Here is a 19,203-nt window from a genome sequence, read left to right as displayed (position 1 = left end):
ATGGTATAGTGGTGTTCTTTGCCAACAGCAAAATTCAAAACCCTCAATTATTCTTTGATTTTCTTCATTCATTGTCCAGTCTACTCACATCAGTAGGATAGGAGATCATTAAAAATACCACAAAACTCGTTCTTTAATAATACAGAGCATCTAAAGTGGATGGGAGAAATGATGAAGTAAAAGAGCGGAATAGAATATTTTCAGAGGGCAGCTTGTGAAGACAAAGTAATGCATTATAATAAAAAGTGCAAAGACCTAGAGCTAGATAACCAGAATTGAAGAACACCCTTGGCATTTCTCAAGCCAAAAAAACTGTAGAAAAAAAATTCATACCTTGAGTTACAATATTGAAGGATTCTATGAGAAAAAAGACTGAATGATGCAAGAAGCCATCAAAAGAAGGTGGAAAGAATATACAGAGACATTGTACCAAAGGGGGGAAACTATGTCTGTGGAATATATACATATTGGCCAACATTCAGCCATTTCAGGAGGTAGCATGTGACCAGTAGTATTAAAGGAAGAAGTCGGTCTACACTGAAGGCACTGGCGAAAAACAAGACTCTAAGAATTGATAGGTCACCAAGTAAGAAGTTTTTACAAATGGATGTGATGTTGGAAGTGCTCACTCATCTTTGCCAAGACGTTTGGAAGACAGCCACATGGACAGCTGTCTGGAGAAGATCCATATTTGTGCCCGTTTTAAAGAAAGGTGATCCAACCGAATGTGGAAGTTATCTAAAAATAATCATATTAAAGTAAAATGTTACTGAATTCATAAACTGTTGCAGCTGTGTACCAACAGGAATTGCCAGAATTTCAAGCTAGATTCAGAAGAGGCTGTGGCTCAAGGACTATCACTGGTGATGTCAGATGGATCTTGGCTGAAAGCAAGGAATATCAGAACAATGTTTACATGTGTTTTATTTACTATTGTAGAGGCGTTTGACTATATGGATCATGACAAATTTTAGGTAAAATTTGAAATAATGGGAATTCCACAATAAATTGTGTTTGTTCAGAACCTGAAAACAGATAAAGAGGCAGTCATTTGAATAAAACAAGGAGGGTACTGCGTGGTTTTAAACCAGGAAACTTTTGAATCAAGGTTATATCCTTTCACTTTACTTACTTAATATGTGTGCTGAACAAAGAATCCAAAAAACTAGACTAAATGAAGAAAAGCGTGGAGTAAGGACCAGAGGAAGATTCATTAATAATCTGTGCTATGCAGGTGACGTATCTTGCTTGCTGAAGGTGCAGACAATTTGAAGGACTCACTGATATATGGATCACATATCCACATGAAAATTCCTCACAAGTGAACCAATATTGAAGTTGTCAAGGATTTTATTTTACTTGGATCCACAATCATTGCCTACGGAAGCAGCAGTTAAGATATCAAATGATGAATTACACTGGGCAAATCTCATGCAAAACATCTTTGAAGTGCTTAAGAGAAGGGAAGATGTCACTCTGAGGACTAAGGTGTGCCTCACCCAAACATATATAGGTTTACCATAATAATATATTATTAAACTAACAGACTAAACCCTAGGTATGTGATACTGTAGGATTAGCATTGAACCACAAAGACAGTTTGAACCGCAAGGTCAGAAGTTCAGACTCATTAGCTGCTCTTCAGTAACCCTATACAGGGTTGCTATGAGTTGGAACAGAGTGGACGACACTTTAACAACACCAGCAATTATTACTATAATTATTGAAAAATGATACAAAATAGGAAGTGGCTCAGTTTCCAAGTATTAGAGAAACTAAGTACTGTGTATGGTTGAGCCATCTTCTAGAAGGATGGAGTTTGGATGGAGAAGAGGACCGGGAAAGGCATGAGTATAGAGGTATTTGAGGATAGTGAAAAGTGATTTAGCAAAAACCTGGGCCAAGCAGAGGATCAACCAGGAAGTCAAATTGGGTTTAGAATATAAATTTTTTTTTTTTTTTTTAGTTGCTTGCTGGTTTTAATGTGAGTTGTCACATTAAACTATCGTGAGAATGTTTGTGCACAAGTCCAGCCAGCCAGCCCAATCTCTCCACACTGTCGGTGGAGAGAGCACACTTTATTTTGTCGTATTTGTGAGATAACTGTAATCCCCAAATCCTACTACAATGTACACTTTTTTTTAGAAATAGAGTTTACTAATTTAATAGGCAATTTCATGTAAGGGAATGTAGGAACTATCATTAGGTAGAATCTTGTGAGCTAATTTTCAGTTTATGTGTAACCTAAGGAAGATTTTTCAAAACTCAGTCTCTTGGGAAGCCCATCGTACATTCTTGGGACTGCCGCCTCTGTGCTCTCAACCTGAACAGCTCTGTTTTCCTATTTCATATATTGAACCACATACATTTTACTTGAAGAAAGGGGTTGTTTCACAACATTTTAATAACATTGTTGGTAAGTGCTGTTGAGCTAGTTCCAACTCATGAGATCCTGTATATGTTTTCTTAGGAGAGGCTGGTGGGTTTGGGTTTCCATCCACAATAAGGTTAGCAGTTCTGTGCTTATCCTAGCACAGTACCACACCAGGACTCCTTTAATAACATTACTTAATGTTTTAAAGCATTATCTGTCAGTCCTCGAGCGATTGCTTTCCTGTTCACTCCAGACTGAAATCTTTCTCCTCAAACCTCTGGCACTTCTCTCCTCTCATATTATTAGCTGGTGAGAAAATTGAAGCAGTCAGAATAAAACTTCCATGTGGTCTCATACACATTTCCAAACTTACCTGCTTTGGCGATCATGTACTTTTCCTTCCTTCTTGCTGCTTTGGGTGAGGTATGCTATTAGGTAAGGAATTTATTTATTTCCTTTACTTTAATCCCATCCTGTCATTCCTGTTCAACAACATAACTCTTGTCCTCTCTACTATAATTCATATCCCCCCCTCTCTATTGAATCATGCCAATAAACACGCTGCAGTTTCTCCAGTCTCAAGAAAAACCAAAAGAAAGTCTACAATAAAAATCTTTCTTTGATCCCTCATCACCTTCTATATAGTACAACTCTGGAGAGTTGTCTGTTCAGCAACTGCTCTTAATAAGGTCACCAATGACTTCCACATTCCTAAATACAGTTTTCAATGTTTAGGTCAATCTGTGAGTAATATTTGATACAGTATTCCTCTCCCATTCTTTTCACTTACTTCTCTTTGTTTCCATTGGTTTACCATTCTATCTTGGTTTCATTTTACTTTGCTAACAGTCTCTTTTTAGCATGCTTTGCTGGGTTTTTTTGTTTTGTTTTGTTTGTATCCTTGACTTCCTAATGCTGGTGTGTCACAGGGCTCAGTCTGTAGGATTTTTCTTAGTCTATCTATACTTTTTAGATCATTTCAACCTCTTGTTGGTTTTAAACACCATCATTGACATTGATTGTTTCCAAACGTATATCACTAACCCATACGTCTTATCTGAACGTATGATTCAAACTGTCTACTCACCCTCCATGGTGTCTAATAGACATCACATATTTAGCATGTACAAAATTGAATTTTTAATTTCTCCCCAGCAAAGTTCTCCTCTCCCATTTCTCAATATCAATAAATGTCAGCTTAAATGGTTATCCTAACCACAGTTGAGTTACATTTGCTTTTGATTTTCCTTTATTAATCCACTAATATGTATTGAGAGCCCTGTCTACTTTCCACCCCTCTACAACATAAGCAGAGTCCTGGTGTGGCTCTGTAGGATAAGTACTGGACTGCAACATCAGTTTGATCTACAAGGTCAGTGGTTCAAACTCGCTAGCCCCTTTTTGGAAACCCTATACAGGGTCACTATGAATTGAACTGACTCGTTGTCACTTAACAACAACGACATAAGCATCATGGGGGTAGGGATTTAGTTTTATTCAGTACATCGAATTATACTTTTTTTGTAGTTTCAGTAAATGAGATTATTTCTTTCACAGTATTCTGTAATATAGATTTTTCCTTAATTTGTACATATTTTCCTTTCTGCTAGCCCTCAAGGTGGACTTCACTATCACTTACAATATAGAATTTTACACATATGTATGAAAGTTTTCCTTATAGTAATTTAATGATTATAAGTTATATATATGTAGATTATAGTTTCATAGAATTTAACTATACTCATTTACCTTTTGAGTCTACTGTATTGATAACCTTATTTAATGACAGTATTAACTGTGATCAAAGAGTGAGCACATATTTAGTCTAATAGAGGTTTAATAGTAGTATTGAATCTAAAGCCCGCATTTTCCTTTAATGCTTTTACATCATCCTGTTTGATGTTGTTTGATACAATGGCAGACAGTACAATATTTAAAGAATATTATCAAATTGTAATTAGCCAGAAATGTCTATAACATTATATACAGATGTTAATGTTCCTGGAGTTGGGATTAGAATAGCTAAAAGGAGATTTACAGTTTGAATTGAATTTTTGGGATGCTCAGTGAAGGTTCTGAAAAGGATTTCTGAAGGAGATGTTATTCTATTGTGTGTTGAGCGCTATGTAAAGTCCAGGAGACTTGAGCAGTATGACCTATAAGGCTTGACTTAGAAATAAAGGATCTGTTTTTTTCCAGGAGAAGGGAAAGGAAGAGCAAGAACATCTCAGACAGGATAAATGGCATGTTCCTTGACTGGAAAGCTGATGAGAGTGAGGCTGTGTTTAGTAATTAAAGAGCTGATTTGTCTGGAAACTGTTGTCTAAAGAAGCCAGGGTGTAAGCCCAAGAAATCTTTGATGAATTTCACTAAGATTTTATGAAATTATCATCTTTGATGTTAAAGGAAAAATTTATAGCATGAAAGTTGTCAAAAGCACAACAATAAGTTGTAAATTCAAGCTAGGCTGATAGTTCTAATGAAGTAGACTATGGTATTGTTAAATTCTGAGGTTGGCTCATGCTTTTAGCTTCTATCATTTTAGGTGGCTCTGCTGATGGAAAAATTAGTGTAATTCTTCAGTACCTCAGAAGGAGGTTTCAGCAGGGATATGGAAAGTATGGGAAAGTATGGAAAGTAGTGGTTGAAAGTTTGAATTTTGGAGGTTTGAATTTCAAATGTGAATGTGTAACATTCATAAAAATGACTCAATTTCTTTATGATTCTGTGTTATCTGTAAAATGGAAATACAGGAATAACTGTAGACTGTACTTCAAATATCATTCAGGATAATTCATGGTCGTCAATCCATGAGAAAGATTCAGGACTGTGTACTTGGCATATAGAAAGGAGGCAGTTAATTGTGTGTGCGTCTGTCACTGACCCATTTCCCTACGATCTGAGGCAATCCCTCAGATTGATGGAATGTCATAAGAACTTGTAGTAGCTTTAGACTCTTTTTGTAGGGCAAATGAGAAATGAGTAGTTAAAGTGATATATGTTGTTGTTAGGTGCTGTTGAGTCAGTTCTCAATCAGAGCGACCCTATGCACAACAGAATAAAACACTGCCTAATCCTGCGCCATTCTCACAATTTTCGCTGTTTGAACCCATTGCTGCTATCACTGTGCCAAACCATTTTGATGGGGCTCTTCCCATTTTTTGCTGATCTACCACTTTACCTAGCATGATGTCCTTCTCCAGGGACTGGCCTCTCCTGACAATATGTCTGAAGCATGAGAGACAAAGTTTCGCCATCTTTACTTCTAAGGAACATTCTGGCTGTACTTCTTCGAACACAGATTTGCTTGCTCTTCTGGCTGTCATTGGTACTTTCAACTTTCTCTTCTACAACACTGTAATTCAAATGCATGAATTCCTCTATGCATTTTCCCAACTTTCACATGCATAGGAGGTGAGTGAAAATACCCAGACTTGGGTCAGGCACATCTTAATCTTCAAACTGATATCTTTACTCTTGAACACTTTCAAGAGGTCTTGTGCAGCAGATTTGCCCAATGCAATAATCATTTGATTTCTTGACTGCTACTTCCATAAGTGTTGATTGTGTATGGTTATATATGAATTTGGTGAATGTGCGGCAACCAAATTAAACTCAGATGGATTCTTTAAGCCTTAGCATAACTGGTCTGGCGTTAATCAAATAAGTAAGATATTTCCTGAAACTCCATGTAGGTATCTGTCATTGAAGAAACATCTGTGGTGGAATGGAATCCTTATCGACATTTATAGCATGTTTCTACCAGTTATACAAATTGCCTAAAGAACTTTTGCAGTTGGTGATCATTTTAACCCAATTTAATGCCAAATATGCTTGTACAACAAAATATATAAGATCACTCTATAATTTTACTTTGATCTTCCACTCTATATACATCCATTTGGGTGTTTTCATTAAAAGCCTATTGCTAGCAAATACTTGGCTTAGAATTATATGCTGAAACAGATTTTCATTTCTCTAAATTATACTTTTAAAAAGCAGTGCCAAATATTCATGAGAAATTAATGAAAATAATAACAGGGATGTTCAGTGAAATTGTGTTTTCTCCTTTTATATAATAATACTGTTGCATTTATTCATGTGAAATTATAGCTTTTAATTGATTTAGTACATACAAAGTATGGACTTAGGATAACGTTTTTATCATCATGTATTTAAGTATCTAGCTTTTTTACACAGAAGTGGGAAACATTAAGTCCTCATGATCAGAGTAGTGTTTATTCTTTTCCCCATTAAAAAACAAAACAAAACCCCAAATCCTAAAAAAATCCATTCTGATAACTAATCACATTTAAAAATACTTTGTTTTGATAAATATCAGGTGGTGCAGTCATTTGAAATATTATAGAGTTTTTGAAGGTTTACCGATAAATGAATAGTACTGAGATAGTCAGTGATTGGTTTAATGATCAGTGGTACGTGCCATTCTTTGAGCTAGACTGAGGTGTTGCAATCCTGCCCCTACCATTATTAGAGATGATGACTGTGGGTAAATGGTTAATTATAATGTCTCTTTGTTTCCTCAATTTCATAGAGGAGATATAATGATGCTTTATTGAGCTGTTATAAGGCTTAAATGAAATAAAATGTATTATTAGAACAGTAGTTAAATGGAAACCCTGTACAGGGTCGCTATGGGTCGGAACTGACTCGACGGCACTTAACAACAACAACAACAACAGTTAAATGTTGCTTATATTGTTATTGTTATTTGGCTGTAGTTCCCTTTTTGAGTTTCATTCGAGTTATATAAAACTGATTACTCTTTTAACTTTGAGTTTGTTTTATCATTTTGTATTGAATAAACCTGGCTCCTTTGTTGTCATTTGGGGACTTTTAGTACAGTTTATAAAATTAAATGGGCTTAAAATTCTCCTGGTGTGTCACTGTAGGATAAGCACTGGACTACTAACCACAAGGTTGGCAGTTCATATCCACCAGGCGCCCTTTAGAAACGCTGTACAGGGTACTAGGATTCAGAATGAACTCCATGGCACTTAATAACAAAGTTCCCCTGCTGGGATTTTAATAAGAGCTTAGTCTACTTTTCTGCATCATATAAAATCTAGTTCCATGTTACTCAACAGGTGGGCTATGCAACTAGCAATAGCGTAGACATCACATAAGAGCTTGTTAGAATGCAGACTCTTAATGTCTCATCCCAGACTTTATTGCACCAGAACTTGCATTGTAACGCGAGTCCCAAGTGATTTATATTCATTGAGCTGCATCACAGTGTTGTGCACATTGCAGTCTGTCATTGACCAGGACAAGGCCAAAGAGCATGGTGGATCTCTTGTCTACCTGAATACTTGTCATTCTAGGATATGAAGAGAGAGGAAGGTGAGAGGAAAGGTGGGTGGTGGCTAAGAGAGGAGGCAATGAAAAAGGTCGAAAGAAATGTGAGCTAGACGACAAAGACTTTTTGATCCCATCTATCCATGCCTTCATGCTTTGTTTTTTGTGTTCTCCTCAACTTGGGACAAACTCAGGAAAATGAAAGATGTTGGCAGTTTGTGCTGTTTTTTATCATACTGTCAAAAGCACTGAAATAGCTGTACCACTGCAGAGCAGTAATTTCACTTGCAGTATAAATTCCATTTTCTTCCCTTTTCACTTTCAGTCTTCCTTGGCAGCCTCACAGATACAGGTGTATGACATTATTCAATTTGTTCAGAAACTTTAAAAATCACATCATTAATGCTATAGAGAATTACAAGACAAATATAGACTTGCTCATAATCATTTCACCAGTGATAAACAACATTGAAATCTTGATGCAATTCTAATTTTTTTTTTTTCTTATACTTTCTTCACTTTGGGGACTCTTCTAAGAATACTTTAAAAACCATATTTTGCTAATCACCAGTCAAAGATATTTAAGAAACTGTATCGGGATTTTGGGAAGCAAATATTATACAAACTATTCATCAAAAAACCCTCCTTAAGTATTTTAGCCCAGAGGATGCTGCTTAGTTTTATCAGGTTAAGAATTTTGATCTGAGACTCTTGGTGGCTTTATGGTTTTTTTTTTTGGCAATTTTATCTATGTATATATAGCTAATCAATGTTAAATCAAACTCACATTGATTTTGACTCATGGCCACTCTATAAGTAGAAGTGCCCACGTGGTTTCCAAGGCTGTAAATCTGTATGAAAACAGACTGCTTCCTCTTTCTGCTGCACAGAGGCTGGTGGATCTGAAGTACCAGCGTTTTAGTTAGTGGCAGAGCATTTAACCATTGTACTACTAGAGATCCTATACATCTAAGACATATTTCTAAAGTCTACGTTACAGCTATTGTATTTTAATTTTAGAGTAATTACTGTTTGTATGTTCTATAAAGAATTAAATCTTGACTGGGATAAGTGGTTATGTCAATTTTCCTGGGCTTTTCGATCTAATGATATCAAGGCATGCTATTGCAGAAATTAGCAAGAGAACAGTGACATCTTTATACAATCATTGTCTCAGAGTCATTACAAATTCATATGATATTTTTATATCTTTAAGGTATGCCTTGAATGTGGAGAATATTATTGTTCAGGCTGCTTTGCTAAAATCCACCAGAAGGGGGCACTGAAACTCCATAGAACAACACTTTTACAGGTATGACTTTAAAATGCTTATTTGTAGAGTATTTATAAAATGTCTCAATATAAAGACATTTAAAATATGTTTAATTATCTAGAATTCAGGATGATTTGCATTAATTTCTAAAATTCTATTATGTACAGTCAGTCTTTACATATGTCTTAAAATTATTTAACTAAACACTAATCTGGATTCTATTTTGCTATTGAAATTGTTTTAATATAGTTCCTAAAACACTTAGTTTGATTACAGTTTTTAGATTATGAAGCCCATTATTTGAACTTGACATTTAAAAATCAGGCAATATTTTTATCTTTTGTGGTTTCAAATGTTTATTTTAAGTAGTGTTTCTACCTAGTTTATAAATAGAAAAGGAGCCCTGGTTGTGAAGCAGGTTAAGCATAAGGTTAGTGATTCAAACCCACCAGCTGTTCTGTGGGAGAAAGATGGGGCTGTTTGCTCCTATGAAGATTTACAGTCTCAGAAACCCTGTGGAGCAGTTCCTTTCTTTCCTAGAGGGTCGCTGTGGGTCAGAATAAACTCAGCAACAGTGAGTTGGTTGTTTGTAAGTAGAAATCTCTCTCTTTTTTTTTTTTCATATTTATTTAAGAAAAATTATTCTGTACTTTTTCCTCATCCATTGTCATTTAGATTAGCTTCTTTCTCAGATTTCTACTAAGTTTAACAGCAACACAATAGACCTCGCATTATTACCAGTTACATTTAATGATACATTGTTTTGTCATAGATTTCATAGTAATTAATTTTGCAAATATTTATAGATTACTGGACTGGTAGTTGCAAGACTGGTGCTTCACACTCATCAGATGCTCCTTGGAAACTCCATACAGGGTTGCTGTGAGTTAGAACTGACTTGATAACACTAAGCAACAATGACAACATTAGGAATCAGGGCTTGTGCTAGACAGTGATCTGACGTAGATGAATAGCTCTAGAATAGATGCCTTGGAATCAATGCTCAGTGATCTACTTCCAAAAAAATCAGCCATAGATTTGATGCAGCACACTTCTGCTCTGACACACATGGTGTTGCATACATCAGAATCAACTCTACAACAACTAATTTTCTGCTTTTAAGGACATGAAAATAAGAGGCGTAAGTGTCCAGCATCTTGTGTAATGAGTTAGGGAATTTGAATATTCTCTTGTAGGCAAAAAGAGGAGGTGATCGGCTATCTGTACTTAGAAAGATCACTCTGGACCTTTCAATTCTTCTTCTTCTCCTTGTTATATGCCCTTTAGTCAGTTCTGAATCACAGGGACCCCATGTACAGCAGAATGAAACACTACCTGATTCTGTACCACGTGTGCTCTCTTTATTATGTGTGATCCCATTCAACCACTGTGGTAACCTATCTCATTGAGAGTCTTCCTTTTTTTCATTGAACTTCTATTGTACCAAGGACAAGGTTGATTCTTAAGAGGCAGGAATGAGATATGTCTCTCTCCAAACTTTTAAATAAATTCTGACACCAGACATCCCACCTACAGCACCTTCTACCTCTCTGCTGGGTTCTATAAGTGGCCACACAGAACTCCTAATCTATAGTCATGAATATGGGGTTTATTAGGGAAGCTAACAGGTTTGATGAATTAGACACTAAAGACCAAAGACCAGAAGAGTTAAGGGATGCCATCAAGAACATCATACAGGAAGTAAGCAAAAGGTCATTAAGAAGACAAGAAAGAAGGAAAAGACCAAAATGGATGTCAGAAGAGACTCTGAAACTTGCTTCCCAATGTAGAGATGCTAAAGCAAATGGAAGAAGTGAGGAGGTAAAAGAGTTGAATAGAAAATTTTAAAGGTCACCTCGAGAAGACAAAGTCAAATATTATAATGAAATGTGCAAAGGCCTGGAGTTAGAAAACCAAAAGGGAAGAACACATTCAAAATTTCTCAAACTGAAGAAACAAGAAAAAAAATTCAAGCCTCAACTTGAAATTTTGAAGGATTCTCTGGGCAAATTATTGAATGATGCAGAAAGTATCAAAAGAAGATAGAATGAACATACAGAGTCACTACCAAAAAGATATGGTTGATGTTCAACTGTTTGAAGAGGTAGCGTATGATCATGAGCCAATGATCCTGAAGGAAGAAGTCCAACATGCATTGGCAAAGAACAAGGCACTGAAAACTGATGGAATACAAATTGAACTCTTTCGACAAACTGATACAGTACTGAAGGCACTCACTCATCTATGCTAAGAAATTTGGAAGACAATTACCATGCCAACTGACTGGAAGAGATCTGTATTTGTGTCCATTCTAAAGAGAGGTGACCAAATAGAACAAATTGGACAATGTCATAAATATCACAATCAAGTAAAACCTTGCTAAAGATAATACAAAAACGGCTACAACCACATAATGACAGAAAACTTCCAGAGGTTCAAGCTGGATTCTAAAGAGGACATGGAATGAGGGATATCATTGCTGATGTTAGATGGCTTTTACCTAGAAGCAGAGAATACCAGAAAGATGTTGACTTGTGATTTATTAACTATGCAAAGGCTTTCTATTGTGAGGATTATGGTAAATTATGGACAATATTATGAAGACTGACTATTCCAGACACTGAATTGAGCTCATGAGGAATATGTACACAGACCAAGAGGCAGTTGTTGGAACAGAACAAGGGGATACCAAAAAGTTTAAAATTAGGTAAGGTTGTGTCCCAGGGTTGTATTCTTTCAGCAGAGGCTTTCAATCTGTATGCTGAGAAAATAATCTGAGCAGCTGGATTATGTGAAGAGAAACATGGCATCAGGATTGGAAGAAGATTCATAACAATTTGTGATATGCAAATGGTACAACCATGCTTGCTGACAGCTAAGAGGACTTAATACACTTACTGATGAAGATGAACTTTCTCAGTGTAAAAAAAACAAAAATCTGTAACATTGGACCAATAAATAACACCAAGATGAATGGAGAAAAAGTGAAGTTGTCAAAGACTTCATTTCGCTTGGATCAACAATCAACACTCATGGAAGCAGCAGTTAAGAAATCAAGGGATGTATTGCATTAGGCAAATCTGCTGCACAAGTCTTTAAAGTGTTGACGAGCAAAGACATCAGTGTTGAGAACTAAGGTGTGCCTGATCCAAGTCATCATATTTTCAATAACTTCCTATGCATGTGAAAGATGGACAGTGAATTAGGAAGACTGTAGAAGAATTGATGCATTCAAGTTATGGTGTTGGAGGAGAATATTGAAAGTACCAAAAGTGCCAAAAGAACAAACCAATCTATGTTGGAAGAAATATAGCCAGAATGTTTTTTGAAAGGCATGATGGCCAGACTTTGTCTTTCATACTTCAGACATATTATCAAGAGGGACCAGTTCCTGGAGAAAGACATCATGTTTGGTAAAGTGGATGTTTGGAGAAAAAGAGGAACACTGCCAACAAAATGGATTAGCACAGTGGCGGCATTAATGGGCTCAGGTTTAGCAACAATTGTGAGATTGGCGCGGGACTAGACAGTGTTTTATTTTGTTGTGCATAGAGTCATTATGAGTTGTTGCTGATTTGATGGTACCTAACAACAACAAGAACAACAAGGAGGTATAATTCAAGATTAGAAATGCTTAGGATACAATTCTTGGGTTAGGACAGACCCTTCTTAACCGCGTCTGCAGTCACACCTCTCTGTGTACCTTTGCCTCTCTGCCACGGAGCACCTCAGCCTGTGCATTACTCAGCGAGAGTTACAGAGCTCTTTTAGCTTTCAATTCTGTGGTCTTTTGGCCTCTGCCCTGCTTGGACAAGTGGGGCTCTGCAGATTAAGTGCCCACGCTACCAGTAAGCCCTGGCTAAATGCTCAGGTCTAACTTTGTGGTTTGGTATGACTAGCTCCCCAGACAAATACCCTGAAAAGTACGTGATTCTACAAGCAAGCCTCATGACTGAAGGTCCTCAGCTTTCTTGCTCCCTAAGCCAGGAAGCCAACCATTCTTTCTCATGCTCTTGATTCTACTGCCTCTGCTACCTCCACTTCTCTATTGCTTCTCTGTGTCACAGCTCTCTGGCTCCTGGCTTGAGGTGTTCCAACACAGCACAGGTATCTCAGGGTCCAAAGGCTATACTCTACTCCTGCCTCTTCCTTCAGGATGGTAATAAGATTTCTCTGTCCACTTCTGGGACAACTCATTTAAAACGCAGCAGGCTGCCAAAACTGGCCAATACCCAAGTTGCGTTTCTATATACCCTATTTGTATGTTTCCACATCACATGAAATCCTGATGTGGCACTATAGAATAAACACTAGACGTCAAGGTTTGTTTGAACCACTAGGTTGGTGGTTCAGACTCCCCAGATGTTCCTCAGAAATCGTATAAAGGGTCACTATGAGATAGAACTGACTTGACGGCACTTAACTACAACAGCAATATCCAGTCCCCTTGATGTTCCACAGATAACTCACTTTTGTGTACTCCTACTCAGTCATTTAAGGAGCTCTGGTAGTGTAGTGGTTACGAATCGGGCTGTTAACCTCAAGGTCGGCAGTTCAAAACTACCAGCGGTTCCGTGGGAGAAAGATGAGGCGGTCTGCTCCCATAAAGATTTACAGACTCGGAAACCCTTTGTAGGGTCACTATGAGTCGGAACCAACTCCATGGTACTTAACAACAACAACAACTCAGTCACTTGTTAGGAACCTTAAAGATTAGCTAGAAGAGCCATATCGAGTAATTCAGTGGACTACAATAAAGGTAACACTTAAAAACAAAGACATCTCAAATATCTGGTGGAATACGTATAGCTACAATTCCTCTCAAGAGATTTGATGTTTTGGTTAATACTTTTTTTCCTCCTATATCGTGATCTTACCCATTCTCTGCCATCACTTCTTTAATCCTTTTACCTATCATTTTCTATCCCTCGTTTAATGTTTTTGAGTCTCTGGGAAGTTGGCTGCTTACTGAAAAGTTGTTGGTTGTAACCCACCCAGAGACACTATGAAAGAAACACCTGGAGATCCAATTCCAAAAGGTCGTAGTCACTGAAGCTGTATGGACTGCAGTCTCCTGCAGCATGTAGGATTATCATGAGTTTTGTTTTGTTTTGGCTTTACTCTTTAATTTTTTTAGTTTCTTGTTTTTCTTTCCTCACTTCTATCATTCTTTGCCACATTTTCCTGTGCACTAAGGTTGTTACGAAGTCCTAGTGTGGTGCTGTGGGTTAATGCACTGGACTGCAACGTCAGTTTGAATTGTAAGAAAGGTGGTGCATGCACACCAGTAGCTCCTTGGATCACTATGAGTTGGAACTGACTCGACGGCACTTAAGAACAACAACAACAAGGTTCTTACAGTTTTGAGCTTTCGCCATTGTTCTGCAAGGCCATTGTTGATGGTCATTGTTCTGCAAGGAGTGGACATTTCTTTCTGCTTAGAGCATATTGGCAGCGATTATGTAGTGTTTTTGATTCTGTACCTTTTTTGGTAGCTATTAATGTAATGTGGCTTTTTTTGTTGGCTCTTAAATTTACCTCATCTGAGAAGTGAGGGCAGATACCTGAAATCTCAATAAAAGCATTTTAAAATTAAAACAAAACGTTCTGTAGTGGTGGTGGGATCATTTGAAAAACTGGTGAGAATGGTCGTTAAATGTAAACAGTGTAATCAATGTTAGTGAAGTATACATGAGTAGTTAATGAAATATTTTAGGGTTTTATTGTGTGTTTTTATTAAAAAGAGGAAATAAATCATTCAAGATCAGTGGTTATTAGGCTTTGCATTCTTTAACTTATGCAGGTGTGTTTGGTTGTTATGAAGCATAGCCAAATTTGGTAGTTGTAAAATGTTTCAACCTTCATCCTATAACACATATTATATTTTTCAGAGTTCACTTTAATTAGGATAATTTTTATCAGCATATCTTGTTTAACATAAGAAATAAATCCCTGACAAACTGAAGGCCAACTCTTGCTATCTTCTTGTTGACTAACATTACAATTTCAAAGAGCCTTTCTTTTGATTGATTGATTTTTTACTTGGCAGTGATTCAAAACACTTCAAATTTCTTTGCCTTCTGTAACCTCTGTTAAATAGTTAATTATCTTCAAACTAAAGTGTTTTTGCACAAAGGAAAATACTAAGGATAAAATTCTGCTTCTATACAGGCATTTCCCAGGTTATGAATGTCCAACTTACATACAGAAGCAGTTACAAACCAGTATCTGGATCATTACATTTAGTAGTACCAGAGTTCTGTTAAGACCAAGGTAGATATCTAAATCTGTCTGTTCTAATTCACTCCCCTCAGGCTGCAATCCTTAGTGAAACAGATAAGTTGGGAGAAAGGAAAGAAGGAAAATGATATTTACTGAGTACCAGGTCTGACAGACATGGTACAAACAAAGGCAAGAACTCAGGGGAAGCAGCTAGTCTGTCAGTGGTAGAAGGAAATTCAGATCTAGCCTGGCTAGTCACAGCTTGCTTTGCATTGCATAATGTCTTGGGCATACCCTTTACCTGTACAAGTCTGCATATAATGATATTTAGGTGATTTGGTCATGCAGTGCAAGTTGGCCTTTTTGTGAAAACCTCTGGAAAATGTTGTAGCACAGCAGCTGGTCTAGTGGCCCTGTCCGTCCTGCTGTGTCAGAACCAGCATCTCATAGATCTTGTCCAGCTTGCATCAGGCAGCAGCTGGCCACAGCCACCCACACCCTACCAGGCTGTAGTACATACAATGGTGTGAAATAATACATAGGAGTTACTTTGCAACTGGTCTCAAGACTTTATTATTAGTGTGTTACAAAAGATGCTTTAATGTGTCTGGAAGTGTTTATTTATTTTTAATGCATCGAAAGGTACACTATGTGATGTACTAACATTTGACTAATTGCTATTCAATATGAACCATACGTAACTGTTTCTACTTACCTACAAATTCAACTTAAAGATGGATTTAGGAATGGAACATGTTGATTACCTGCACACTTTTTGTATTTAGAAAGATTTTCAATAATAAAGCTGGAAACAAAAGATTGTTTTCAGTAGGGAAGACTCACCTTGATGAAACATAAGGTCTTAATATATCAGGCACCCATATCTCCTCTGCACAATAAATGATGAGATAAAAGAAACAAGGTTAATCAGGAAAAATAGAAGATGAGAGGGAAAATAGAAATGGCTTTTGATTGTAAAGTATGGCATGCATAAAGGTAGATTGGATTAAGTGAATCATTAGTAAATTATGGTTAAGTATATTTTCTTAATTGGAAAGAAGAGATCTTGGGAAAGAAAGTGGTTGTTAATAATGAGAGAAGAGATAATTGAGGTAGAAAGAATTAAATTATTGTATTTCTGTGCTTTTTGATACAAGGCATTTATATGCAGCATGTTACATCTTAATCTCCAGAGAAACCTATGCCTTCGTAAATAAGGACATATCTAGACAAACAGAGAAAGAAAACCCAATAAACAAGTCAGTTACTGTGGAGTTGGTTTGTACTCTTGATGAACCCATGTGTTTCAGAGTAGAACTGTACTTTGTAGGGTTTTTAATGTCCATAACTTTGGAAGCAAGGTTGTCAAAATGTTGTCTCATGCTTTTGTCATCATGCTTGCTAAAGTAGAGGGTCAGTGTATTGAAACAGTGGGTATAAGAATAGGCTGAAATATAGGACGAATTTTGAAGATGGTGCAGGACCTGGAGAGTTTAATTCAACTCATAGTGGGTCACCACAGAGTTTCAACTTTCACTATGAGTTGAAACTAACTCTATTGCCAATAACAACTATTTCAGTACATCTATTTCAGAAGATCACTAGGCCTTTCTTGTGAGATTACTTGGTGATAGATTTGAATTGGAAACCTTTAGATTATGGTGAATGCTTAATCATTTATACCACCAGGGACTCTTTAATATAGGCATAATTGAAAATATGTGGATTCCTGAATATACTTGTTGTGGTTGTTAAGTGCTGTCGAGTCAGTTCCAACCCCTAGCGACCCTGAACTGGGTTTCCAAGGCTGTAGATCTTTACGGGAGCAGAAAGCCTCATCTTTCTCCAGTGGAACAGCTGGTAGTTTCAATCTGCTGACCTTGTGGTTCGCAGCCCAATTCATAACCACTACGCTACCAGAGCTCCTTCTGAATATACTTACAAGTAAATAATTATTATGCAGAATATCATCATAGAATACATATTGCATAGAACATATAGTCAGAATACAGTTTATGCTCCTGTAGTGGTGCTGAACAGGATAAGCACTGAACTGCAGTGTTGATTTGTACCACACGGTCGGAAGTTCAAACTCACCAGCTACTATTTGGAAGCCCTACACAGGGTTGCTATGAGTTGGAACCAACTTGATGGAACTTAACAACACCAACACCAAACTTTGTGTTCTGAGTTCTGGTGTGGCGCTGTAGGGTAAGCACTGGACCACAAGGTTGGTTTGAAACACAAGGTCAGTGGTTCAAACTTACCACTCACTCCTGGGAGACCCCATATAGGGTCTCTATGCGTCGGAACCAACTTGAGAGCTCTTAACATCAATAACAACAGCAACTTTATGGTTGGGAGAAAGATGAGGCTTTCTGCTTTCAAAAAGATTTGTTGTTATTGTTAGATTTATAGTCTTTAAATTCCTATACAGGGTTGCTATAAGTTGGAACTGACTTGACGGCACTAAATAACAACAATAATTTTATGGTAGATTTGAAAAAAAAAAAATTGAATATGATCAAGATTAGGCTTTAGGCTCACAATATATTTTTTTCAATGTTAAGAATAAATCAGTATTTTAGGATATCGTTAATAATTTTGTATTATGTCAAGATTACTTGCATGATCTTAAGATAACCAGTTCTAAATGTTAGATGTGGGATTCTATGATGTGCCACCCAGATCTTCTTCTTCAGGATTGAGATGTTCACTTCCCTAGGTGCTTAAAGTATTACTTATTCATGGACCATAGTTGAGTCTCTTCCAAGGAATTGCACTTGGCAAAAGGGAACTGCCTCTTCCAAAGTTACATGCCTTCTGTGGAAGCTGCCCATATCCTATTTCTGTAAGTGAGGACATAAAACACCAGCATCCCTCAATTCTCAATTTGGGGCACTAACTGACAGCCATCACAGCCCTGCCTGGGAATTAGCAGTTGCGATAAATTCAGCTTTTCTCTTTGCCCACACCTATGCATTTCACTAACCCACAGGTGTCCTTTGAGGAGCACTTCCTAGCATAACTCAGAATTTTGAGGAACACTTTCTAGTGTAACTCAGAATTTATTTCCTGGAGAACCTGACCTATGAATAGATCTAGTTCAGAATAAAATTATAGTTAATAGTTCACCTGGTTTCAGTGTACGCTGGAGTTTGAAGACCTGTAAATAACATCCTTTTTTTCATTCTTCAGAGTCTAAACCAACTGAGAAAATAGATATTAGATTCAGAAGATAGAAATGAAAATATCAACTTCATTGAGTTAGAATCAATGTGGTGGCAAATAACAATTGTTACAATCAGAATTGATGGTTGTGGCATGGATGTTAAGATAAATTTAGATTCCAGATACTTCCTTAAATTTTATTTTTCTTCCCTGAACTGTAGACATTTTTCTTTGGATGAGCACAACCTGCTCAGTAAGGCTACTTACATTGGTGTCTAGATTAGAATGCATCCCTTGGTGGGTATGGAGCCTAGTAAAAGCCCTGAGAAGTAGAGTTGAGTTTGGTCAATTTCTTCTACCCAAATCACCAGTGACAATAATAATAAGAGGATAGAGAGTTTTTAGGGTCCAGGGGATGTAAATTTCCTGAAAATATATATTTGGTATATATAAATATTAGTTAATATTGTTGTTGATTCTGGTGTGGCACTGTTGGATAAGCACTGGATCTCAAGGTTGGTTTGAACAGCAAGGTCAGTGGTTTGAACTCAATAGCTGCTCCTTGGAAACCTTATACGTGGTCGCTATGAGTGGGAATTGAGCAGCTGCTGAGTTTGAACTGTCAACTTCGAAGTTCAAACTCACCTTATGGTTCAGTGCATTACCCTACAGTGCCACACCAGTAGTAGTATTAGAGTTAAGAAAAAGTAAATTATTAAAATATGTATTAACATGTTTCTTACCAATATCTCAAGTATGAATAATGTTAGTTATTATTGCACTACAAGTTTGTGTTTGTTGCTGCTGATATGATTGTTTATAACCTTTAACTTTCTATCAAAGG

At 36.9% G+C, this 19,203-nt stretch overlaps 1 protein-coding gene across 1 annotated transcript in view; it reads left to right on the top strand.

Annotated features, from left to right (window-relative positions):
• Positions 1-19,203, top strand: part of ZBBX (zinc finger, B-box domain containing) — a 227,815-nt gene that overhangs the window by 42,032 nt on the left and 166,580 nt on the right. Inside the window, 1 exon segment of the mRNA XM_006861801.1 lies at positions 8,910-9,005. Coding sequence (XP_006861863.1) covers positions 8,910-9,005 — 96 coding nt within the window.

This window comes from Chrysochloris asiatica, unplaced genomic scaffold, assembly GCF_000296735.1.
Source record: "Chrysochloris asiatica unplaced genomic scaffold, ChrAsi1.0 scaffold00043, whole genome shotgun sequence".
In the NCBI taxonomy this organism is placed as follows: domain Eukaryota; kingdom Metazoa; phylum Chordata; class Mammalia; order Afrosoricida; family Chrysochloridae; genus Chrysochloris; species Chrysochloris asiatica.
The sequence above is the reverse complement of the archived record's forward strand: the minus strand, read 5'-3'. Positions and strand labels throughout refer to the sequence as shown.